The 27,050-nt window shown below is 40.7% G+C and overlaps 1 protein-coding gene across 2 annotated transcripts; it reads left to right on the top strand.

Moving 5' to 3' along the window:
* Window positions 1–27,046, top strand: ntan1 (N-terminal asparagine amidase). Of its 2 annotated transcripts, XM_060840439.1 has the most exons (11): window positions 38–126; window positions 4,308–4,410; window positions 5,944–6,025; window positions 6,098–6,163; window positions 9,331–9,439; window positions 12,732–12,805; window positions 23,044–23,097; window positions 25,407–25,460; window positions 26,073–26,170; window positions 26,255–26,377; window positions 26,505–27,046. In XM_060840439.1, the coding sequence occupies exons 2-11, from the start codon at window positions 4,369–4,371 to the stop codon at window positions 26,673–26,675; spliced, it is 873 nt and encodes a 290-aa protein (XP_060696422.1). In that variant the 5' UTR covers window positions 38–126; window positions 4,308–4,368; the 3' UTR covers window positions 26,676–27,046. The 2 variants fall into 2 exon arrangements, with proteins under 2 accessions (XP_060696421.1, XP_060696422.1); XM_060840438.1 differs by lacking the exon at window positions 5,944–6,025 and having other exon boundaries at window positions 1–126.
* The last annotated feature ends 4 nt before the right edge of the window (window positions 27,047–27,050 follow it).

The raw sequence follows: 27,050 nt of genomic DNA, 5'->3' as shown, positions 1-27,050 counted from the left end.
AGCGCCGAGTGTGACGTGAACAAGTGGCTGAGGTCGGCGGTGGCAATGCCGCTTGTCGTCAGTGACCGCCCGATCGACCTGCCGTCGTCAACCGGCGATTTCATCGAGCGTTACTCGCAGTTCAAGGTGAGGGGCGGTTCACTCATCGAGCACGCGGCGTTTATTTGCCCAATTTAAAACCAGTTGGAGCTAGTGATGGGAGGCGGGGCGGAGAGAGACTTCCTCACACAGGGTTACCAAGGACATCAGGACACAGTTGTCCCTTTCAAACTGCGGATTTTGAATAAAACCTGACTGCCTCCATGTCCATGGCATTAATCTTTCAAGTTTCTGTTGACAGGACACTTAATGAGGTGGAGTGGTGGGATGAAGCCAGGAGCCAGGTAAAGTTGCTATACATAGCCTTACCAAGGGCTGCTCTCCTCAATAGAAAGGAGAGAGTGAGGTCTGCAGATGCTGGATTTCAGAGCTGAAAATGTGTTGCTGGAAAAGCACAGCAGGTCAGGCAGCATCCAAGGAGCAGGAGAATCGACATGCCCATTCCTGAAGAAGGGCTCATGCCCGAAACGTCGATTCTCCTGTTCCTTGGATGCTGCCTGACCTGCTGCGCTTTTCCAGCAACACATTTTTCAGCTCCTCATTAGAAGGTTAGACAACACCACGGTATAGTCCAATAGGTTTATTTGAAACTTCAAGCTTGCTGTTTGCGGTGTACATTAAAGATTTAGACATGAATGTAGGATCAGACGTAGATCTTTGAACAGTAAGTTTGCTGATGACATGAAAATCGGTGATGTGGTAAATAGCAAGGTGGAAAGCCTTAAAAGGAATGTAATTGGGAAAATGTGAGGTTATGCACTTTGACAGGAGCTGCATGTTGTTTAAATTGAGAAAGTAGCACAGCACAGAGATTTAGGGATCCTCATGCATAACTCACAAAAAGCTAGCATTCAGGTTCAGTAGGTAAAAGTGGAGGCAAACACAGTGTGTTGGCATTTTTTTTCAAAGGAAAGGGAGTATTAAAATAGGGATGTCCTGCTAAAACCATACAAGGCACTAGCTAGACCACAGTTGGTCCTCTTTATCCAGGGAACAACATACTGACGTTGGAGGCTAAACAGAGAAGATCCTGAACATGAAAGGTTTTCCTAAGAGGAGAGCTTGCGTTGGTTAGGCCTGTACTAATTGGAGTTTAGAAGAATGAACAGAAACTTTATGGAAATATACATGATTTTTGTTCGGGATGTAGTGTGCTGGAGTTTGACAGTGCTGACAGAGTAGATGTAAAGAGGTTGTTTGCTCATGTGGGTGAGTCTAGGACCAAAGGGCATAATCTCACAGTCAGGGGTAGACAGAGATGAAGTAGAATTTCTTCAGAGGGTAGTAAATCTGTGGAATTCATTACTGCAGTGGCTGTCAAGGCTGTGTCATTAATTATATTGAAGGCTAAGATGGATCTTTAATTAGTATGGGAATGAAGGGTTGTAGGGATAAAGCAGAAAAGTGAAATTAAGGTTTCCATGTCAACCATGGTCTTATTAAATGGTACAGTTGACTCAATGGACTGAATGGTCTCCTCCTCTTCCTGTATCTTATGGTTCTCTAGGACTATATTGACTTTCACTTCCATTTAAGAAAAGATACCATTTTAGTAAAAAAATTTCTTCTGCAGCCTCTTTAAGGGTTTTGATACCCTTCCTGAAGTTTGTAAATTGATGACAATACTTTAATTGGGTTCTAAGTTATTTTTTAGTTTAGTCAACATTTCCTGTTTTTTTGCACTCTAAACATCTAACTGTAAAACAAAGCCTTCGGTATGCCTTTCAAACAGATCTCTGCATTTGTCATCTTCAAAGGTTTGTGTGTATAGCCTCAGTAAACAGAACATGGCCTCTAGTGTGCCAGCTTCAGTGTTCTGAGGAAGAGTGCTTGTTGACAAATACCTCACATTGACCTTTTTTGACACTAGCTGGAGGTTGATAGTGTTGCCTGTCTTCCTGAATGGGTTGGAGAAATGGACGTTAGATAGCCAACATCTCAAACCCTTGGAGAGAGGTCACCTGCAAGCTTGTACCAGTTGGCTTTTGGGATGTTGGACTGAGAGAAGAAGTTCTGGTTCTAGTTAATAGGCCACATTGTCCACACTGCTGACACCAGACTCCCAAAACAAGTGGTATAATCTGAGCTATATCATGGCAAGCCGTTATTGGACATCCTCCAAAGTCTCCTTGAATAAATCCAACCAAAGGGAATTTTGCTCAGTGTCACCCAAAGTGAAGGACAATTTGCAAAGTTACTAGCTATTTTGAGTGTCTCTGATTAATCAGATGGAGGCCGAGCCTAAACAGGGGAAGGATTGTGTAGAAACCTGAGCATTTCGCCCAATAGCCTCTTCAAATGTTACCTGCCCCACTTATAACACACTGTTGAACTGGATTACCTGGTTGCCTCAGGGATCCATAATTCTGAAGTGGAAGAAAGTTATTGTCTGTCACAAGGGATTATGTAAGAAGAAGAGTTCAAGAAGCTCATAGAAATAATTTAAATTTATAGAAAGGCAATTTAAATAACCATCATAAACGATCATGAAACAAGTTATATACGTAATCAATTTGGGCTTATTCCTGGAAGATTTATCATTTAGTTTTGGATCAACGTAATAAATAAACTTAATATGTGATCATTAGTTTCATTGCAGTTTGACTGCTGCATCTGCTTTCATGATATTACTTTTTAAAAAGCACCCGTTATCAACAAAAGATCTTCCTCGGAACATCTGACCTCACAATGAGCACTTTTTAAATGAAAGAAGATGCAGACTTTGTCCTTGGTTGCTCCATCCCACCATCTGCACTGCACCTCATCCCAGCTGCTCCCACACCTCCAACACCAAAATGTTTTTCCTCTTCTGAGTTGCTTTCAATATTGCCTTGATGATCTTTTATTCTCAGACCTTCCACTCCAGTCCTGCAGAATCAGCAGCTTTAGGGGCATCAGACCTGAGTTGAACAGGCCACGATTGAGGAAATTAATTGTGAATAAATGTACTGTAGGGATTTTCTCTTTGGAATAGAAATATGAAAGGCCAAACAAAACACATGTTATTATTGCTGTTTTAGTATTTAGAAAACAGATGGAATCAACTTTATGCTGGGAAGTGCAATTTAGAAACACAGGAGTTCTTGCTTTTGTTGTAACAAAATCATTGTGAGTCTGTGTTTTTATATTTTTGAAACTGGGACAATAGGTCACAGTGGCAGTTCCTGCTCCATAAGCCTTACCTAATCTTTCCTGAGAGTTAGCACTGGAATGTCGTCCTCAATCATATTTGTAAAGAGGCTATTTTAACTTATGTACATGTGATTCTTCCTAAGTTTTGCAAAATTGAGCTTCAGTAATAAGGTGACTAATTAAGGGCACAGCATATATTCACTTGAATGCTGCCTTGTGTGAGTCAAGAAGGAAGCCTTCGAAAAATTTGTCTTTTGTATTGGAAGTATGTAACATTTTGAAAAGATGGGATATGAATGGACGGGAGTAGATTGCTTCCAGTTATTGGTTGTAGAACATGGAGATTAAAATAAATTTGGAACAACAGTCAGGCAACATCTTTAGTAACAAAATATAAACAATGTTGGAGAAACTCTGAAGATCTGACAGCATCTATAGAGAGAGGAACAGAGTTAATGTTTTGAGTTCAATGTGACTTCAGAACTATGTGAAATTCACTTGCAAGAACAGTCTTTGAATCAGAACCTGTTAGCCCCACCGAGCCACTTAACGTCCTCCTTGAAAATATATTGCGGTTCCCCCACTGTTGCTTGGTCAAAATCCTGGAATTCCTTCCCTAAGGGCATTGTGAGTCCACATAGTGTAGTATAAGTGCCTGATAAAAATCAGTAGAATTGCATAGTTGAGATTGTTGATATGATGTCTACTCAGGCTAAACTGTCATGTGGAATAATTAGTTCAGTCACTGGTATCAAATATAGCAATCATTCCTAGTGCTAGTGTATTACTGACCAAGCACAAAATTTAAGCTCTGCTCAGTAGCATCATTAGTAGAAGGACTGTGGAAATTAAAAGAATTCAAATTCTGCCTTTTTACCACCCAAAAGGTACTTTTTATTTATCTGTTAATGTTTAGATAAATCTTTGCCAGAGAACAAAACAAATTTGAAGACAGTCAAAGATATAATTGCTAATTATTCTAACAAGCACCTTTTAAATTTCGCTTTTTTTTAATTGTTTTTCATGTGAGGTCAACATTTTACTGCTGTAAGTTCAAGCTCTGCCTGTTTTTCTAGGAAACTGCAAAATCTCTCCAATCTAAACCAGTGCGCAAGATAGATCGTAAAGGGCTTTTGTATGTTCATCAAAGAGAATTTGCAGCAACAACTCCTCAGGATGGTAGGTATTGCTGTATTTTACATATTGAAGATGAAGTTACAAAAATGAGGATAAGGAATTTTGCCAGTGATTTGTCCATTAGCCATACCACGTGGAGATGATCCAGTTGCCCTTTGAAGTTAATGGGGTCAATTTAGTGTACTGGGTTTATTTTGTACATTCGGGGGATGTAGCAGTTGCTGTCTAGGACTGTATTTGTGGTCTGTCCCTAGTTGTACTTGGCAGTTAATCAACAAACATTTGAAAGAGTTATTCCATGAATTAAGTTTAGGTGGAGACTTATTTGCCTTGTAGTTGTGTGCATTACTGTTTTATATGGTCTATCCATTTTTCAATTTCCTGGCAATTTTAAACACTATAAAATATTGTCTTGCGCACTTTCATCATAACAAGAATGAGTGCAACTTCTTGGGAAAAAAAAGGAAGAACCTTATTTATGTGCCTCCTTTCACAATCTCAAACATTCTCAAAATGCTTTGTACACAACGAAGTACTGATGTAGTATAAAAAACGTCACTAAGCACAGACTGGCCATATCCTACACAACAATTGTACTTCAAAGTAAATTGATAGGTTGCAAAGTGCTGTGCAGTGTCCTGAGGGCACATGGTGCTGTATAAATGCCATGGATCCTGACCGAGTGCAGTTAAAATCTTGAGGGATTTGGCTTGATGGATAAGTGGGTAAAAGTGAGGACTGTCAATGCTGGAAACCAGAGTTTTTAGTTAGAGTGGTGCTGGAAAAGCGCAGCAGGTCAGGCAGCATCTGAGGAGCAGGAAAATCGACGTTTCGGGCAAAAGCCCTTCATCAGGAATGGTGGCAGGGACACTCCAGGGTGGAGAGATTAGTGGGGGATGGATAAGTGGATGAGAGCAGAGAGCTAAATGGTTGATCTCCACCTTCCTGACAAAAACCTCCAAGAATTATTTGCATCCAAGTAAATAACAAATATAAAGGGCATAGGGGAAGGTTAAATGATACATTTAATACTAAAAAAAAAGTCAAATTACTTTTTTTCTAAGCAGTGTCAACAAAAGTGGGTTGCATTGATAGAGGAGAGTGAGGCTGGATACCACTTGATGTGATCCTGCCCAGTTCTAATAATGGATGGTTAATCCATTTCTGTGGCCAGATATTCTTAAGTGTTCATCTCTTGGACTTGAGGGACTGAAAATAGAGGTTGTACCAGGAGGATGAAAGAAATTAATGATTGGTAGCTTGCATCCTTATCCCGGGAACAATTTTATGGACTTTTGCCAAATAGGAATACATTTGCTTATGATCCAAAGTCAACTATAAAAAGATAAACAAGCTCACCAAGTTGTGAACGTTTAAATGGCAAGACAAGCTCAGCTACTTACAAGTGCACAGTAACATTGTATATTATGCCAAGCAGGTCAAGATAAGAACTTAAATTAGGCATGGACAGTTAGCTTAAAACATGAGAAATGTTCTTGGGCATGAATGGTGTATTTTATTTATACAATGCTGTGACTAATTTGGTATCACTCTTGTGTGATTCTTTATTGTCAGGATACAGCATGGGTGATTTACTTCAAATTCAAAGAAAGTAAAATTTCCATTGAGCTCTTGGAGCAGAGATGGGAGCGCACAGGTAATGAAAGCATATTTTATTGTAAAATGCAAAGATGTTGACCAACATTTTTTTGCATTTCTTTAACGACAGGTTCTGTGTCTATACTTGGTACAGAAGATGCAACCACTTGCCACATGGTAGTTCTGCGACACTCAGGTAACGAGAAATGCTTTACAGTGGTGCAACTGAGCAGTTAATTGATATTTGTTAGAGCTTGAAGATTCATTGTGTGGAATAATGTGGTCGGATGTCTCCATTCAAACAAGCCAAAATGGCTACAATTTTTCAGTTTGTGAAATTCTGCAGTTTTAAAACCAAATAGCAGTACAAGTAGCTTTTTGGGGATTTAATTTGGCAAATAATTGGTTTTTTTAGAAGGTTTTTTAAAAAACAATTAGATGACTCCTTTACTGCTTTTTATTTATTTTTTTTCCTTCCATCTTCTAATCCCACATCCAAACTGCCCTTTGGAGATGGAATCTAGATGATGTAAAGTAGGGTACTAATTACCTTCATAACCTTTAGACGATATTTCAAAATTTATGAGAAGATTTGTAGCTCGGGTGCTCGTTGTGGTTCTGTTCGCCGAGCTAGGATGTCACCTAGATGGGACGAAACGTCTGCAACCCAAATTCCCAGCTCGGCGAACAGAACCACAACAGATATTTCAAAAATGTGCTGGCATCAAATACGTAATCACATCCATCATAAATACATGAAATCTCCTTTAATTTGTATTTTCTGCTCTTTCTCTTCCTGAGGATTGTGGTACAATTGTGTAGGTGCCAACCACACTCTCAAAAAAATGCCATGAGGCAAAATAAAAGCATGAATCTAAAGAGTGGATTTACATAGAATGTATGCATGGAGCAGGCCAGTCAGCCCAACTTATTCGTACTTATGCTCCTCATGAACTTCCTCTGGTCTTGGAACATCTAACCTGAAAAACACAAATTTCTGTTCTTTTCTCCTTCATGCCAGGGTTGGAGGATTTGACCTACGAGGGGAGGCTGAATAGGCAGGGACTGTTTTCTCTGGAGTGTCAAAAGCTGAGGGGGACCTTTTTAGAAGTTTACAAAATCATGATTGGCATGGATAAGGTAAATAGACAAGGTCTTTTCCTGGGGTGGGGGAGTCCAGAACTAGAGACCATAGGTTTAGGATGAGAGGGTAAAGATTTAAAAGGGACCTAAGGGGCAACTTTTTCACACAGAGGGTGGTGTGTATATAATGAACTGCCAGTAGAAGTGGTGGAGACTGATACAATTACTGTATTTAAAAGGCATCTGGAGGCATATATGAATTGGAAGGGTTTAGAGGGATATGGGCCAAGTGCTGGAAAATGGGGCTAAATTATGTTAGGATATCTGTCGGCATGGATGAGTTGAACTGAAGGGTCTGTTTCCATGCTGTACCTCTCAATGACTCTGTGTTTACCTAGATTCCTCTTAAATGTATTAGTGCTGCTCATCTTAAATGCTCCTTGGAACAAGTTCTCCAGTCTCATCACTCTGTGTAAAGAGCAACCTGAACATGTTTTTTAGTCATTGGAGGTATCTTGTATGACTTTGCTGTCCTTGCTGAATATTCACAGTTATATACAGAGACATGCATGCACTCTCAGCGAATGTAATGGAAGATGTATGAGTTGTATGGATTCATGGCTTGGAAAGGGTGGATGCTAGGAAATTGTTTATATTAGGCGAGGAGACTAGGACCCGTGGACATAGCCTTAGAATTAGAGGGGGTCAATTCAGAACAGAAATGCGGAGACATTTCTTCAGCCAGAGGGTGGTGGGCCTGTGGAATTCATTGCCACAGAGTGCAGTGGAGGCCGGGACGCTAAATGTCTTCAAGGCCGAGATTGATAGGTTCTTGTTGGCTTGAGGAATTAAGGGCTACAGGGAGAACGCAGGTAAGTGGAGTTGAAATGCCCATCAGCCATGATTGAATGGCGGAGTGGACTCGATGGGCCGAATGGCCTTACTTCCACTCCTATGTCTTATGGTCTTATGTCATTTTTAGAGTTTAATCTTTAAACTACTGGCAAATGGTCCACTATATGTGAAGGTTTTTTGAAAATCAACTATATCCGTCTTTATGCAATCATGATTTTAAACTGATAAGTGCCCCGTAGAAGTTTATTTATATTGGGGTCTTTACAACTGGAGAGAGAAAACATTGAAGGACATTGAAGGATTGAATTTAGTTGAGAAAACCTCAGAGTTTGGAGAGCAGTTGGACAGTTTGAAGTCTCTTAGGACAAAAAGGTAAAAATATATATAAGATTATGAGGGACAGGAAGAGGATGGATAGGAAGCAGCTGAGTAACAAGGGAACATAATTTTCAAGTGAAAGGCAGGAGGTTCAGAGGGGACTTGAAGAACTTGTTTTCATCCAGAGGGTGCTGGGTGTCTAGAATGCACTATCTGGGAGGATGGCTGAAGGGGAAATCTCACCAGCTTTTAAAAAGTACTTGGATGAGCACTTAAAGTGTTGTAATATTCAAGGCTATGAGCCAAGTGTAGGAATGTGGAACTGGTATAGACTTAATGAGCTGATGGGCCTCTTCTGTACCATATGCTGCTATGAGATCATTCAGAGTAGTTAAAGAAAAGAGAGGGGAAAGATTTAAAGGGGACCTAAAGGGCAACTTTCTCACACATAGGGTAGTGCATATATGGAATGAGTTGCCGGAAGAAATGGTACAATTACAACATGTAAAAAGTATCTGGATGGGTATATGAATAGGAAGGATTTAGAAGGATATGGGTTAAATGCTGGCAAATAGGATTAGATTTATCTAGATAACTGGTCAGCTTGGATGAGTTAGACTGAGGGGTCTGTTTCCGTGCTGTACAGCTCTATAACTAAAATTTCCCTGATTTGTGAGTTGCTGTAAAATGATGGTATTGGTAAGCAGATGGGACTTTGTTTTGCTATATGTTTTGAAATATTTGTATGTTATATTTGTAAAGTTTTTTTGGTTTATTTCATTGTTTGTTTTGTGTCATAAACTTCCATTAATTTGTTAAAACCAAATCTGCTACCTTATTTGCACATCTCTTCAGTCAAAACCCACCATTCTAAAAGAAGGCAAGATATGACCTATCAAGCTAGGGTTCATTCTGGTGTATGATTTGTCCAGTAGAAACATAAATTGGGATTATAACAATATAAACACTGGATGGCTCTCAGCTCTGTTGTCCATAGCTGAATTTTCCTCTTCTACCACCCTTCCAGTCAACTGCGCATTTCCTTCATGTAGTTACAACTATACATTCTGTTCTTTATTTATGTTCATTATTTGGATTCATTTTTAGGGAGTGGGGCTACAAGTTTGGGACATTGTGATGGAACAGATACAGAAGTGACAGTGTCTTTAATGTTAAATGCGGTGAAGTCCTTGTCAGTAGGATGTGATTCTGGAAGGTAAGTTCTCAGTGCACTGCACTATGACCTGCTAATGAGGGCAGGTCTTCACTTCCTGAATCATTTCACCTAATAGCTACGTTTCAATCGGTGAATAATGGATATCTGTCAACATGTCAGCTTTTATATTTGAGAACCATGCTGACTTTGTTGCTATAATTTCCGGTCTATCTGCTCCTGTAATAAGGTTTCAGAGAAAGAATAGTCCTTTTGGAAAGATGCAAAATTCCAGGTTGGGTTGAGAATGAGAAAATTGGATATCCAACCGATCCAAAGTGAAATGATGAATAGGACTGTCTTTCCCCCTTAGGATTGCTTAAAGTGGATTTGCAAGATAATTTTAACTGTTGCGGCTGTGATGAAAGTCGGTAACATTGATTTTAGTTAGAATTATCTTGATTAATAGAGAACATAGGCCTGTACTACACTGTGATGTTCTATCTGTGGAACCAATCTGAAGCCTATCTATTCTACGCTATTCCATTTTCGTCCAATGACCATTTAAATGCCCTTGAAGTTGGTGAGTCTACTACTGTTGCAGGCAGGGTGTTCCATGCCCCTACCACACTGAGTAAAGAAACTACCTCTGACATCTCTCCAATATCTGTCAGCCCTCATGCTAGCCATCACCATCCAATGAAAAAGGCTCTCACTGTCAATCTTTTCTAACCCTCTGATTATCTTATATGTCTCAATTAAGTCACCTCTCAATTTTCCCTCTAATGAAAGCACCCTCAAGTCCCTCAGCCTTTCCTCATGACCTTCCCGCTATACCAGGTAACATCCTAGAAAATCTCCTCTGAACCACTTCCAAAGCTTCCACATCCTTCCTATAATGCAGTGACCAGAACTTATATACAATACTCCAAGTGTGGCCACACCAGGGTTTTATACAGCTGTGCCTCTACCAATAAAAGCTAACACACCGTATGCCTTCTTAACAACCCTATCAACATGCGTGGCAACTTTCAGGGATCTATGTACATGGATACAGCGATCTCTCAGCTCATCTACACCACCAAGAATCTTATCATTAGCCCAGTACTATGTGTTCCTGTTGCTCCTTCCAAAGTGAATCACCCCACACTTTTCGGCATGAAGCTCCATTTGCCACCTCTCAGCCTAGCTCTGCAGCTTGTCTATGTCCCCTGTAACCTGCAACATGCTTCAACGCTATCCACAACTCCACCGACCTTAGTGTCATCTGCAAATTTACTGACCCATCCTTCTGTGCTCTCATCCAGGTCATTTATACAAACAGCAGAGGCCTCAATACAGATCCTTGCGGTACACCACTACTAACCGAACTTCAGGATGAATATTTTCCATCAACCAGCACTCTCTGTCATCTTTCAGCTAGCCAATCTCCAAACTGCTAAATCACCCTCCATTCCATGCCTCTGCATTTTGTGCAATAGCCTACCATGGAGAACCTTATGAAACACTTACTGAAATCCATATGTACCACATCAACCGCTTTACCCTCATCTACCTGTTTGGACACTTTTTCAAAGAACTCAATAAGGTTTGTGAGGCATAACCTACCATTCACAAAACTGTTGGCTATCCCTAAGCAACTAATTCCTCTCTAGATCATTTTAAATCCTATCTCCTTTTAACCTTTTCTAACACTTTATCCACAGCCGAAGTAAGGTTCACTGGTCTATAATTAACAGGGTTGTCTCTACTCCCCTTTTTGAACAGGGGGACAACATTTGCTAACCTCCAGTCTTGCACTATTCCTGTAGACAATGATGACAACATTCTTTAGATTACTTACTTACAGTGTGGAAACAGGCCCTTCGGCCCAACAAGTCCACACCGACCCGCCGAAGCGCAACCCACCCATACCCCTACATTTACCCCTTACCTAACACTACGGGCAATTTAGCATGGCCAATTTACCTGACCCGCACATCTTTGGACTGTGGGAGGAAACTGGAGCACCCGGAGGAAACCCATGCAGACACGGGGAGAATGTGCAAACTCCACACAGTCAGTCGCCTGAGGTGGGAGTTGAACCTGGGTCTCTGGCGCTGTGAGGCAGCAGTGCTAACCACTGATGATCAAAGCCAAAGTCTCTGCAATTTCCGATTAGGTTTCTCAGAGAATCCTAGGATAAATCCCATCCATCCAAGGGGGGCTTATCTATTTTCACACTTTCCAGAATTGCTAACATCTCCTCCTTGTGAACCTCAATCCCATCTAGTCTAGTAGCCTGTTTCTCGGTATTCTCCTTGACAACATTATCTTTTTCCAATGTTTTTGAATGGATTCAAGTTTGAATATTTACTTGCTCATCCTACGGATTTTGTTACCCACTTCCATTCAGTCTTTTAATCTTCAAATTGATCGAGAGAATAATTATAGGGCATGTATAGTTAAGTTATGTGGACACCCTGCCCTCCTCATTGTGACTGTGTCAAGTCACCTGAAGAATATTAGCTTTGGGCCAGACAACATGTTGCCAATCAGCAGCCAGGCTGCTATAAAGTGTAGGTTGGTATAGATTTTCATTATCATACAGTGCCTATGCATTGCCAACACACTTTCATTCAATTATAAATAGTTCACTAGAGCAAAATTTTCAGGAATCAATTTGATAAAGAGGAAATTGTGGAATGTTTGACATTGTGATTAATAAAAGATCTATTGTGACCTAATCTTCTGCATTTAGTATTTATTCAGCTTGAAACTGTTTAAAATATTGTAATTCTGGAAAGAACAATAATTAATGCATTTTCATGTCAGCTTAAATTGCACAGTACAGATACGTGATATGGTGAAAGACTAACAATATCTTTGCAGAGGGTGGATGAGCAGAAGTGTACTTCCTTGAGCAGCATTGCACCTCAGTTTTAATGTAGTTCAGAGGAGACTGAGAAGTAAAACAAAAGATTAATTAAGGGAAAGTATCATGAAGGATGCAATCCAGCTTGCTTGAAGCCTCTCTAGACAGGAGCTGAACATCACCTTGACTTGATTGTCAAATATCTTTAATGTTTCATCCACATTTTTACTGTTTTGTAAATTTATGTTAAGACCATGCATGACTAAAAAGGTATATTTCTGGATTGCTTTCCTGAGTGAACGTGGTGTGAAGATAATGGAATAGCGCAGGTTCGATTGGTTTCACAGGCTGGCCCAATATCAAGGGCCGAAGGGCCTGTACTGTGCTGTAATGTTCTATGGTGTAAAGCATGTTAATGTTTGATTAGGGGGGAAGATCTTATTGATTATATAGTTTCTTCAAAAAAAACCGGTGAAATTACTGTACTTTTGTGTTTTTTAGGTATGAGGTTCACCTTGTTGGGGGATTCATTGATGAAAGGTCGTTGTCTCACAGACTCACTCTTGAACTTCTTGGTAGGTTTTAATCCAGTATTTTACGGTTGAGATATTTGGGAATTTAGCTATTTATTTGCTGGTGTAGCAATGGTAATGTCTTGTGATAATGCTGTGAGAGAAACAGGAAAGAAAAAGAGCAATATGATAGTTGAAAGTGTAAAATACAGTTAAAAATGAACATTATATACATTATCTTTCTTTTGTTCCTTGGTTTTGTGGTTATCTTTCTGCTTGATAAGATTACAGTTGTGAAAATACTTTTCCTAATTTTCTCTTTTGCCGTTGTGACTTCCCACAAGAGATTTCTTGCGACTTATAATTCTTTTCTATTAAAATCTCCTGTAGCCTTGCAACCCTCGGAGAACTTTGAGTTCTTCAAACTCTGTCTCGCCTCTTGAGCACTTATTCTGTCCTGCCTCTCAATGGCCACAGTGTCTTCATCTGTTTAGGTCCAAAGCTCTGGGTTTTCCTCCAGTTCTCTCCAGTCTTTATGACCTCGGAGGAGGCTATCTCTTTGGTTAAACCTTTAGTCAGTTTATCCCCCTGTCAAACAAATATTCCATTTTAGATATTGACGAGGGGTGACCCATCAAGTGACAGCAGCATCTGATGTGGGAGGTCTTTTAAGGACCAGCTGATTGGAAAGCAAGATAGGCATAATCTCGTGAAATTGAACAAAAGAAATGGCAGGATTCGGGAAACCTTCGGTGGGGATATTATCAGTCTTCTTAAAAAAAAAAGGAAGCATCCGTAAGTTCTAGGCAATGAAAAACAGACAAAATCATAGAATCCCTACAGTGTGGGAATAGGCCCTTTGGCCCAGCAAGTCCACACTGTAGTGTGACCTACCCAGACCCATTCTCCTACCCAATATGTACCCTGACTAATGCACCAAAGCTACGCATCCCTGAACACTATGGGCAATTTAGTCTGGATTGTGGGAGGAAATTGGAGCATCCACACAGACACCGGGAGAACGTGCAAACTCCACACAGACAGTCACCCAAGTCACCTGGATCCCTGGTGCTAACCACTGAGCCACCCCTTGAAGAATATTGAGAAAGTCAGAAGAGGCTCAAATGGGGAGAATCCCAAAACATTTTATACACACATAAAGAGCAAGAGGGTAGCTAGGGAAAGAGTCGGACCACTCAAGGGTAACAGAGGAAGGTTATGTGTGGAGTCAGAGGAAATGAACGAGATCCTTAATGAAGATATTGCATCAGTATTCAGACGGAGGCACATGGGGGATGTTGAGGTTAGGGAAAGATGTGTGAATACTCTCGGGCAGGTCAACACAAATAAGAAGGAACTGTTGGGTGTCTCGAAGTACATTAAATTTGACAAGTCCGGATACTGAGAGAGGCAATACAAATATCTGGGCCTTATGGGATATCTTTGCATCCCAAGTTCCAGAGAACTGGAGAATGGCTAATATTGTTCTTTTTGTTTAAGAAAGAAAACAGATAATCAAGGTAATTTCAAGCAAATGAGCCTGATGTTAGTGATGGGAAGCGGTAGGAGAAGATACTGAGACAGAATTTATTCAGATTTGGAAGTGAATGGATTTGTTAGTGATAGGCAGCATGGGTTTGTGTGGGGAAGGTCATGTCTCATCCACTTGATTGAGTTTTTTGAAGAGGTGACAGGAATGATTGATGAGGGAAGGGCAGTGGATGTTATTGAAATGGACTTTAGTCAAGCGTTTAGAATATAGAACATATAACAGTACAGCACAGAACAGGCCCTTCAGCCCACGATGTTGTGCCGACCATTGATCCTCATGTACGCACCCTCAAATTTCTGTGACCATATGCATGTCCAGCAGTCTCTTAAATGTCCCCAATGACTTTGTTTCCACAAGTGCTGCTGGCAACGCAGTCCATGCTCTCTCAACTCTCTGTGTAAAGGACCCGCCTCTGACATCCCCTCTATACCTTTCTCCAACCAGCTTAAAACTATGACCCCTCATGTTAGCCATTTCAGCCCAAGGAAATAGTCTCTGGCTATCGACTCTATCTATGCCTCTCATTATCTTGTATACCTCAATTAGGTCCCCTCTCCTCCTCCTTTTCTCCAAAGTCTGAGCTGAGTCAACCTCTCTTCATAAGATAAGCCCTCCAGTCCAGGCAGCATCCTGGTAAACCTCCTCTGAGCTCTCTCCAAAGAATCCACATGTTTCCTATTTGATAAGGTATCTCGTGGCAGGCTTGTTGGTATGGAAGGTAGAGTCTCGTGGGATCTGAGATAATCTGGCTAGATGGATACAAAACGGGCTTTGTCATCGAAGAGAGACGGTAGCGGTGGCAGGGTACTTCTTGGAATGGATATCAATAGCTAGTGGCGTTCCGCAGGGATCAGAGCTGGAACCTTTTGTTATTTGTCACATATATAAATGATCTGGAGGAAAATGTAGGTGGTCTGATTATTAAGCTTGCGGATGACACCAAAAATTGGTGGAGTTGCAGATAGTGAGGAGGATTGTCAAAGGATACAGCTGGATATAGATAGCAGATGAAGTTTAATCTGGACAAATGTGAGGTAATGCATTTTGGAAGATCAAATTCAGGTGCTGAATTATACAATAATGGCAGAAGTTTTAGGAGAATTGACTTATGGAGGGATTTGGGCATACTTGTCCACAGATCCCTGCAAGTGGCAACACAGGTGGTCAAGAAGGTATCCAGCACACTTACCTTCATCGGCCAGGGCATTGAATATAAAAATTGGCAAGTTATCTTACAGCTATATAAAACTTTTAATAGGTCACATTTGGAATATTGCATGCAGTTGTGTATCACCATGGATGTTTTGGAGAGGGTGTAGAGAGGAATTTCCAGGATGTTGTCTGATCTGGAGGATTTTAGTTATGAGGAGAGGTTGGATAAACTTGGGATTGTTTTCACTGGAAAGACAGAGGCTGAGGGGGTGACCTGATAGAGATCTACAAAATTGAGAGGCTTTTTCCCCAGTGTAGAAAGTTCAACCATAAGAGGGCACAAGTTCAAAGTGAGAGGGGGAAATTTAAGGGGAGAAATGCAGGAAACATTTTTCAGACAAGAGGGTTTTAGGGCCTGAAATGCACTGCCAGTGGCCGTGATGGCATTTTTGATAGACATATGAACGTGAGGCGAACTGAGGAATAGGTACTGTATGTGGGCAATAAATAACATGTCTAAATGAGGATTAGGAATCAGCACAGGCTGAAGGGCCTGTTCCTGTGCTGTATGATATTATATTTGTCATTTCTTCTTTTAATGTTTCTATGAAACACTGGGAAGTTTTATATCCATGGAAGGTAAAAATGCTCTCCAAATGCTTTCTGGGATGATGTCCTGATGGTTTGCAGCTAGCTTTCCATAAACTTCCTACTCCTGGGCTGTGGCCCTCTGGCCAAAATGTTTGCCCATCCTAAAGGAGGTGGTGAAATTTGTCTCCTGTCTCAGATAAAGAATATTTTCTGATTTAATTGACTTGCAATAAGTTCACCAACATCAGCAGACCTTCTGCTTGCCTTCCTGTTATTCTTCCCAAAGTGAATCACCTCACATTTATTTGCATTGAACTCCATTTGCCACCCCTCAGCCCAATTCTGCAGTTTATCCAAGTCCCCCTACAATCTGCAACATTCTTCCACAGTGTCCACCACTCCATTAACTTTAGTGTCATCTGCAAATTTACTGCCCCACCCACCGATACCTGTATCCAAGTCATTTATAAAAATGACAAACAGCAGTGGTCCCAAAACAGATCCTTGTGGCACACCACTAGTAACTGGACTCAAGGCTGAATATTTTCCAACAATCAGTGATTTTTTTTAATGAAAAAGTTCCAAAGTGGAATAGCTAACACACATAAAGAACCTAAAAATTGCCACAAACACCAACCATGAATGTCTGCTAAATACTGGCACAATAGATGGAGGATGGGAAAAATTTCTGGCTGTAAGAGCTGCTCCTTTTTTTTGAGGTATCTTTTTTTTTGAGGTATCTTAGGTGCTGGAGGTTGTTTCCTCAAATTCCAGGAGCAGCAATTATTGTTTTATATGCTGTTGCATTCTTTTAGAACTTTGGAAAAAAAGTCAAAATAACAGCAGTTTTGAAAGGGAGAAGAGCAGACAAAGGAAGCACATGGTGAGGACAGTGCAAGAGAGAGAGAGAGAGCCTGCACAGTTTCTGCCTTTGCTGTTTTTGAATTCATGTGTCGCTGGACATTGAAGTGCATCTGGGAAAATTAACAAACAGTGAATTTCACAACTAATCTTGGAGGAACTGTTGGGCGAAGTTCACAGCACAGAATCAGATAAGTTAATTGTTGTTTTAAGACTGTCCAAGAGAAAGGCTGTATTAGTGAGTACAGTGGGTTCTTTCTTGATTATATGTTTTTGGAGATAAGTCTCTTGATTAAACTTAAAATATAAGCCACAGCTATTAATTTAACCTGGTGCAGTATTTTGTCAAGGAATAAGACGGTGTTATTTTCTGGGTCTGTAGATTGTGAAGGAGCAAAAATGGCCTTTGCAGTGATATATACTTCTTGTCAGATGTGGGAGTTTAAAGAAAGTTTAAGGGTTACTGCAGATTATATCTGCCTTAAATGCTGTTGGATGCGAATCTTATCAGATCGAGTGGATCGGTGGAGAGACAGATAGAAGCGATGAGGAATTTGCAACAGCAACAGTATGTGATGGACGGCAGTTATAGGAAGGGGGAAAGTCTCAGATACAGTCACGTAGATGGGTTAACTCCAGGAAGGGTTAGAGGGGTCGGCACCTAGGGCAGGAGTCTTTTGTCGATATACCGATTTCAAACAGGTATGCTGGTTTGGAAAATGGTGATGGACTCTCGGAGGAATGTAGCACGAACAGCCAAGTTTCTGGTATTGAGACCGGCTCTAATGCAACGAGGGGTACGTCGGGTTCCAAGAGATCAATTGTGTTAGGGGATTCTGTAGTCTGAGGTACAGACAGACGTTTCTGTGGCCAGCAGAGAAAAAGCAGAATGGTGTGTTGTTTCCCTGGTGTCAGGATCAAGGATGTCTCTGAGAGGGTGCAAAATGTTCTCATGGGGGAGAGGGGCCAGCAGGAGGTCATTGTCCACATTGGAACCAACAACATAGGAAGGGGAAAGGTTGAAGGGAGATTACAGAGAGTTAGGCAGAAACTTAAAAAGGAGGTCCTCAAAGGTAGTAATATCTGGAATACTCCCAGTGCTACGAGCTACTGAGGAATAGGAGGATAGAGCAGATGAATGCATGGCTGAGGAGCTGGTGTATGGGAGAAGGATTCACATTTTTGAATCATTGGAATCTCTTTTGGGGTAGAAGTGATCTGTACAAGAAGGATGGATTGCACCTAAATTGGAAGGGGACTAATATACTGGAAGGGAAATTTGCTAGAACTGCTTGGGAGGATTTAAACTAGAAGAAAGTGAGAACTGCAGATGCTGGAGATCAGAGCTGAAAATGTGTTGCTGGAAAAGCGCAGCAGGTCAGGCAGCATCGAAGGAGCAGGAGAATCAACATTTCGGACATGAGTCCTTCAGGAATTTTTATCGACATTTCGGGCTTGAGCCCTTCTTCAGGATTCCTGAAGAAGGGCTCATGCCTGAAACATCGATTCTCCTGCTCCTTGGATGCTGCCTGACCTGCTGCGGTATTCCAACAACACATTTTCAGGATTTAAACTAGTGGGGGGGGGGGTGTTGGTGGGACTCAGGGAGATGATGAGGAAAGATATCAATCTGAGACTGGTAAAGTTGAGAACAGAAGTGAGTCAAACAGGGCAGGCAGGGACAAAGTAGAACTAATAAATTAAATTGCATTTATTTCAATGCAAGGGGCTGAGCAGATGAACTCAGGGCATGGTTAGGAACATGGGACTGGGATACCATAGCAATTACAGAAACATGGCTCAGGGATGGGCAGGACTGGCAGCTTAATGTTCCAGAATACAAATGCTACAGGAAGAATAGAAAGGGAGGCAAGAGAGGAGGGGGAGTGGCATTTTTGATAAGGGATAGCATTACAGCTGGGCTGAGGGAGGATATTCCTGGAAATACATCCAGGGAAGTTATTTGGGTGGAACTGAGAAATAAGAAAGGGATGATCACCTTATTGGGATTGTATTATAGACCCCTTAATAGTCAGGGGGAAATTGAGAAACAAACTTGTAAGGAGATCTCGGCTATCTATAAGAATAATAGGATAGTTATGGTAGGGGATTTTAACTTTCCAAACATTGACTGGGTCTGCCATAGTGTTAAAGGTTTAGATGGAGAGGAATTTCTTAAGTGCGTACAAGACAATTTTCTGATTCAGTATGTGGATGTACCTACTAGAGAAGGTGCAAAACTTTACCTACTGTTGGGAAATAAGGCAGGGCAGGTGACTGAGGTGTCAGTTGGGGAGCACTTTGGGGCCAGTGACCATTATTCTATTCGTTTTAAAATAGTGATGGAAAAGGATAGACCAGATCTAAAAGTTGAAGTTCTAAATTGGAGAAAGGCCAATTTTGACGGTATTAGACAAGAACTTTCGAATGCTGATTGGAAGCAGATGTTCACAGGTAAAGAGACGGCTGCAAAATGGGAAGCCTTCAGAAATGAGATTACAAGAATCCAGAGAAAATATATTCCTGTCAGGGTGAAAGGGAAGGCTGGTAGGTATAGGGAATGCTGGATGAAGAAATTGAGGGTTTGGTTAAGAAAAAGAAGGAAGCATATGTCAGGTGTAGACAGGATAGATCGAGTGAATCCTTAGAGTATAAAGAAAGTTGGAGTATACTTAAGAGAGAAATCAGGAGGCCAAAAAAGGGATATTGGATAGCTTTGGCAAATCGAATTAAGGAGAATCCAATGAGTTTTTATAAATATATTAAGGACAAAAGGGTAATTAGGGAGAGAATAGGGCCCCTCAAAGATCAGCAAGGCGGCCTTTGTGTGGAGCCACAGAAAATGGTGGAGATACTAAATGAATATTTTGCATCATTATTTACTGTGGAAAAGGATATGCAAGATATAGACTGTAGGGAAATTAATGGTGACACCTTGCAAAATGTCCATATTTCAGAGAAGGAAGTGCTGGATGTCTTGAAACGCATAAAGGTAGATAATTCCCCAGGACCTGACCAGGTGTACCCAAGAACTCTGTGGGAAGCTAGAGAAGTGATTGTTAGGCCTCTTGCTGAGATATTTGTATCATCGATAGTCACAGGTGAGGTGCCAGAAGACTGCAGGTTGGCAAACATGGTGCCACTGTTTAAGAAGGGCGGTAAAGACAAGCCAGGGAACTATAGACCTGTGAGCCTGACCTCAGTGGTGGGCAAGTTGTTGGAGGGAATCCTGAGGGACAGGATGCACATGTATTTGGAAAGGCAAGTATTGATTATGGATAGTCAACATGGCATTATGTGTGGGAAATCATGTCTCACAAACTTGATTGAGTTTATTGAAGAAATAACAAAGAGGATTGATGAGGGCAGAGCAGTAGATGTGATCTATATGGACTTCAGTAAAACGTTCGACAAGGTTCCCTGTGGAGACTGGTTGGCAAGGTTAGATCTCACGGAATACTGGGAGAACTAGCCATTTGGATACAGAACTAGCTCAAAGGTAGAAGAGGTGGAGGGTTGTTTTTCAGACTGGAGGCCTGTGACCAGTGGAGTGCCACAAGGATTGGTGCTGGGTCCTCTACTTTTTGTCACTTACATAAATGATTTGGATGTGAGCGTAAGAGGTACAGTTAGTAAGTTTGCAGATGACACCAAAATTGGAGGTGTAGTGGACAGCGAAGAGGATTACCTCCAGATTACAACAGGATCTGGGCCAGTGGGCTGAGAAGTGGCAGATGGAATTTAATTCAGATAAATGTGAGGTGCTGCTTTTTGCGAAAGCAAATCTTAGCAGGACTTCTACACTTAATGGTAAGGTTCTAGGGGGTGTTGCTGAACAAAGAGACCTTGGAGTGCAGGTTCTTAGCTCCTTGAAAGTGGAGTCACAGGTAGATAGGAGAGTGAAGAAGGCGTTTGGTATGCTTTCCTTTATTGGTCAGAATATTGAGTACAGGAGTTGGGAGGTCATTTGCGGCCGTACAGGAGATTGTGTAGGTCACTGTTGGAATATTGCGTGCAATTCTGGTCTCCTTTGTATTGGAAAGATGTCGTGAAACTTGAAAGGGTTCAGAAAAGATTTACAAGGATGTTGCCAGGGTTGGGAGAGACTGAAAACAGCTGGGGCTGTTTTCCCTGGAGCTTCGGAGGCTTAGGAGTGATCTTATAGAGATTTACAAAATTATGAGGGGCTTGGATAGGATAAATAGACAAAATCTTTTCCCTGGGGTTGGGGAGTCCAGAATTAGAGGGCATAGGTTTAGGGTGAGAGGAGAAAGATATAAAAGAGACCTAAGGGGCAACTTTTTCAGGCAGAGAGTGGTACGTGTATGGAATGAGCTGCCAGAGGAAGTGGTGGAGGCTGGTACAATTGTAACATTTAAGAGGCATTTGGATGGGTATATGAATAGAAGGGTTTGAAGGGATATGGGCTGGGTGCTGGCAGGTGGGACTAGATTGGGTTGGGATATCCGGTCGACGTGGATAGGTTGGATTGAAGGGTCTGTTTCCATGCTGTACATCTCTATGACTCTAATAGCAGCTTTTTATAAGACTTCAGAGTTACCACTGCCCTTGTATTTCTCTGTGCTGCAATCCTTCTCAGCTGCACCAAGCAAATACTGTTTCTGGGCTTCCTTTACTCTTATGTTTGTAGGATGATATGCATTTTCAGTTACCAGATGGTTTCTGGGACTTCAGTAGGTCTCCAGCAGCAACACTTCAGTTGTACAGAGACATTTTATATGGCTACTCCTCTATCTCCAATTCAAAGGCAGCATCCTGGCCTTTCTCAGCTCATCAGAACATCTGAGTCCTGTTGGCAGACTGGTCACAAAAAAAAACCTCTGCTGCCGCAGCATCTTCCTTCTGCTCCTAAGCACCTGACTGACTGGTAGACCAAACATATCAATCTTCTTTGATTGTCTGTAACTAATTGAACATATCCCTTGTGTCTCCTTTTGCATCCTCCACTTGTTCCCTGGTCTCCTTTTTGTGCCAGTATCCGTTAAGGAGTGCACTTTCCCTTCACATGTTAAGTCCTTCAGCTTTCTTTTGGGGAAAAAAGCCCATGACTCTGCCGTGCTCCACAAATACTCCAAAACTCTTGTGCTTTTTGGAAAATGGAGTTTTTGTTGAAGCCACAATTAGGCAAGTTTGTGTTTCATATAGAACGAATGGCATACACTGCCTTAACTACCTCCTCAACCTATCCTGCTACCTTCAAGGATCTGTGGATTTGCCCTTCCAAATCCCTTTGCTCCTTCAGAATCATCTTAGTGATTGTGTATTCCTTAGCACCTCCCAAAATGTATTGCTTCAATTTCTCTGGATTGAATTCCATCTTCCACCTTTTTGTCCACAGACCTAACTATCTATGTTTTTCCTGCAGTCCTGAAGCTTCCCTTTTCACTGTCAACCCAATTTTGTCATCTGCAAACTACTTGATTTATGCCCCCTATTGTTTGAGTCTCAGTAATTATTATAAACTACAAAAAGCAAGGGACTTAATACTGAGTCCTGTAGAGCTACTGGGGACAGTCTTCCAGTCACAAAAGTATCTGTCAACTATTAGCATTTACTTCATGCCATTAAGCTAATTTTGGATCCAATTTTCCTTCTGCATGAATCCATTTTATAATCCACCATCAAACTAAAATCATGTTTCTTCCAGATCCTACGTGTAAAAATTTCCAAATGGTACAAAGGCATCACTGAAATTGATATGAGATCTATATTGGGGATTTTTCTGATCTGCATAATTCTTTCATTGTTAGAGAAGTTCATTGTGATGTTGAGAAACATAACACGCAAGTATATTAGAAATTCTCTGATAAATGAGTACTCTGTTTTTAAAAACTTGTAACACTGGCATGCTTAGAAATTGCTCACTGATGTAGACTGTACCACTTACTGCTTCTTTGAACTATCTCAAACATTAGTATTTTGGTGAGTTCCATTGATTTCAAGGCTGATATGTTGTCACTCTAACTTAATACTACAATTTGTTGGCGGATTGTCTGATTTAACTTTAGATCTCCTTCATGATTTTGGACATAAGTTTAAGGTCTGCAAACCATGATTACTTCCTTGAAATTACTCTGGTTAAACTTGTTGCACATATTCGACTTTCTGCTACATTCATTTGCAGAAGCTTTCAATTGTCAGCCAGAGAACATTCATCTGGAAACGTACTGTTTAACAGGTAAACCATTTCCCTCATTCTTTTGGAATAATGAACTGAAATTTGTTTATATTTTACTGTAATGTGATGAATCTGTTTTAAATTGTTTGTCACCTCATGATTTGACTGGTTATAAATTTAAAAGGAAAATGGAAGGTTTCAATTTTTCATTTTTATTAATCATGTATAAAATGACTAATTATACAATGTTTGCAATTTCTGAGATAACAAAGATCAGCCATGATCATATTGATTGGCAGAGCAGGCTCAAAGGGCCAACTGGCCTATTTCTGTCCATACACTCCCTCCTGCAGCAAGACCTGGTCAAGTTCTCGGCTTATGTTAATAAGTGACAAGTAAAATTTGCAAATCATGATGATCACCTCCCTTTTTTATGCAGAGGCATTATCACTTGCTCAGTCAACCTCAAAAGTGATTTACTCCCTGTTGAGGAGGTGACATCTTTCTGCTGCAGATAATGCTGTCTTTCTGGAACAGTCCGGCCATTTAGGGAAACCATGGCACGAAGCTGACAACCTAATCAGCACCAGCTCTTGAAGCAGCAGTTCAGGGTGCAGTTTACTGAAGTTAGTGATCTAAACATTGGACCTCACTGCATCCTTTTGACCAGGCAGAGAAGGGATTAATTTTATGGAGCGGCTTCCTGTGACCTAAAAATGTCAATTCTCTTTTAGAAAACAATTTTACAGACATTCATAGTTGATGATTGTTAGTCTTTAGATTCTTTTCATGTGTTAGCCATTCCACTTTGGAATCCGTTCATAAAAATCATTGTCATCCCAGCTTGCACTCCTTTCTAATTGCCATCGTCGATGTTAGCTTAGCCCTGGGCCTGCCAGATCCAAAACTGGGATCATTCCTTGTATCTAATTTATGTGGAAAGGCATTTCTCCACCAATGCTTTCTCTTTCACCCTTCTGTTATGTAGTTCCTCAGTGCAGAATATTTAGCATAAGATCACTGATCCGAAGTAAGGCATGTTATGCGCATCACTTATGTATGAAACCTTGCTTTGTGCAAACATTGGCTGCTGAATATCCCACAATTTAAAAACAAAAGCAACTGCATTTCAGAAGTTCTTTGTTGTTTGTAAGCTATCTAGGGCACTGCTAAATTCACACAATTTTTATTTATGCAGCGTGTTATTTAGGGTGTAGATGTGCTCGTTGAGCTGTAGGTTTGATATCCAGATGTTTCATTACCTGGCTAGGTAACATCATCAGTGGCAACCTCCAAGTGAAGCGAAGTTGTTGTCTCCTGCTTTCTATTTACATCTTTTTCCTGGATGGGGTTCCTGGAGTTTGTGATGTCATTTCCTGTTCGTTTTCTGAGGGGTTGATAGATGGCATCTAGATCTATGTGTTTGTTTTCTGAAACTTCTTTGTTTGGTAATGACAGCCAGACTACTAAGACCCCTCCGAATCCTAGTACACACAAACCCACCAACACTCTCAAATTAAAAACTAACAAACTTAAAAGACCCAGTACAACCCATGGACAAAACCAACGTAATTACAAAATTCCATGCAAGGACTGTCACAAACACTTCGAGTAAAAAGTGAGGTCTGCAGATGCTGGAGATCAGAGCTGAAAATGTGTTGCTGGTTAAAGCACAGCAGGTCGGGCAGCATCCAAGGAACAGGAAATTCGACGTTTCGGGCCGGAGCCCTTCATCTTGATGAAGGGCTCCGGCCCGAAACGTCGAATTTCCTGTTCCTTGGATGCTGCCTGACCTGCTGTGCTTTAACCAGCAACATATTTTCAACTGTCACAAACACTACGTAGAACAAACAGGAAGAAAGTTAGCCACCAAGATACACAAACACCAGCTAGCCACAAAAAGACACAACCCTGTCTCCCTCGTAGCCCTACACACGGATGAAAAAAAACACCATTTCAACTGGGACAGGCTAAGCAAAGATATGCCAGAAAATTCCTAGAGCCTGGCACTCCAACCACAACGCCACAAACATACATAGATCTATGCCATCTATCAACTCAGAAAACGAAAATGACATCACCACAAACCCCAGGAACCCCATCCAAGAGAAAGATATAAATAGAAAGCAGGAGACAACAGCTTCGCTTCACTTGGAGGTCGCCACTGATGATGTTACCTAGCCAGGTAATGAAACGTCTGGATATCAAACCTACAGCTCAGCGAGCAAACCTACACCCTAAACCTCAACCTGAGCTACAAACCTTGCAAAAAGCATGTTATTTATTGCCTTGCTGGTATTCAATCTGTACAATAAAATAAATTGTTTTATTAATTAAATATTTAAAGAAAAAAAACTCTTCTTTTGTAGAACTTAATGATGTAGTGAAGCAAAATATCCATTGGCCTGTAATTTATGGGATAGGTGAGTATTCATTGCATCTTTTGTAACCTAATCTACCTCATTTTCACATTTACCAAGCTTTTGTCTTACAAAACTGTCTGTTTTAAATTTAAGGAAATTAAACTATTGCAAGATAGACAATCTTGAACTCTGGGTTTCTTGATTTTTCTCATCCCTCCTAATAAAAACAAGTTGTATTAAATTCTGTGGGCATCAGAAACCCTCTTAACACCTTGCTCCTGTTACTATTCTGTTCTAAGAATGTAGACTGAAGGTTACAGGTCTTTAATCTTGTGCAACTAAGGATAAGTCAATGAACGCTTAGAGGTATTCCTAGTTTTTTAATATGTCTCCAGCTTGACACATAGGTCAGGTGTTTCTATTACAACCCTGGTTAATGTTAGCATAGCTTTGTTTTCAAGTTGAGGCATTAAGAGCAGCAAGTATAATAAGACAGTAATGTTACCTTCTGTCTTGAACTTGACAAAAGAAAAACAAAATGCCTAGTACTTATTTCCATTCAAGGATGTTATTTGAAAAGTACATGGGGCTTTGGTGTTACCTGATTGTGTAAATCATTGATTTTTAAGACACCTAAAAATGTTTAATGTGGTTTGGATAACTTTCTTTCAGCTGTAAATGTGAAAACGGGAGATATTTTTCGTGCAACTTTCCCAGACAGAGGACCAGATGAGATTATCCGTACTGCTCGTAACTTTTTAGAAGGTTCTGTAAGTTTCAAGATCACCAGTCAATTCAAAATCACCCTAGCTGTCTTCTGTACATTTGTTTTCTAAGTTATGTTTTTTTTTTAGTCTTCCAAGATCATGTCAGTTTATAATGCAAAAGAGGAACAACTGCAGATTGAACCTTACCAGTGGAAACAATTTACAGCTGCTCAGTTCTGGTTGCAGCAGACTGATCAAGTGATACTACAGGTACAAAGCATTTGTTAGTATGAAATGTTTGTGCTGCTTACTGGAAGTTGCCCGAAAGGTGCCCGTGAGCACTTCAGGAGCTTCATTTCTCTGGAGATATACACAATTAATTGCTGTCTCTTCACAGAACTTTTCAACATCTCCACTTGTTGAGCCATCACACTTCGTTAAACATCAGAGGTCCATTTTCCAATTTCTGTCTCGCTATCCAGAGGAGCCATTATTTCCTAAGGGTAGGTCCAGGATCTACAAAAAAACTGCAGATGGTTTGTGGGAGAGGATTGACTGTGCTGCCTAATGTTTTGAATTTCAGAGCCACTAACACCCAAGTGCTTTAACTGCTTCTGATCACAAGTGACACTGCATAAAGAGCACAAGATGGAGGCATGTTTATGCACGTTTAAAGCAGTTGCAGTTTCAAAAAAATAAATTCCTGAACCATTTTATCAGCTGATCATACACTAAGTACTTTTATAAAGCTTCAGCAATCAATTTATGGACCATGTATGCAGAATGTTCTGGAGGAAAAAATAAGCTTCAGGGTTGCAAAGGTGGGAGTTTGCACAAGAAAATTGAATATTTTACCGGAGCCAGTAAGTCTGGTGAATACTTGCAAATTTATTGATTGATTTATGTAATGATACAAGAATTAAAATAAATTACAATTTTTTTT

This window comes from Hemiscyllium ocellatum, chromosome 20 (genome assembly GCF_020745735.1).
Source record: "Hemiscyllium ocellatum isolate sHemOce1 chromosome 20, sHemOce1.pat.X.cur, whole genome shotgun sequence".
Lineage (NCBI taxonomy): Eukaryota > Metazoa > Chordata > Chondrichthyes > Orectolobiformes > Hemiscylliidae > Hemiscyllium > Hemiscyllium ocellatum.
Note: the sequence above shows the minus strand (reverse complement) of the source record. Positions and strands in the feature narration are given on the sequence as shown.

Coding starts and splice junctions, on each gene's coding strand:
- ntan1 (XM_060840438.1), top strand. CDS start 46: ATGCCGCTTGTCGTCAGTGACCGCCCGATCGACCTGCCGTCGTCAACC. Junction 4,411..6,097: donor AGCAACAACTCCTCAGGATG/GTAGGTATTGCT, acceptor CTTTAACGACAG/GTTCTGTGTCTATACTTGGT. Junction 23,098..25,406: donor GGAAACGTACTGTTTAACAG/GTAAACCATTTC, acceptor CTTCTTTTGTAG/AACTTAATGATGTAGTGAAG.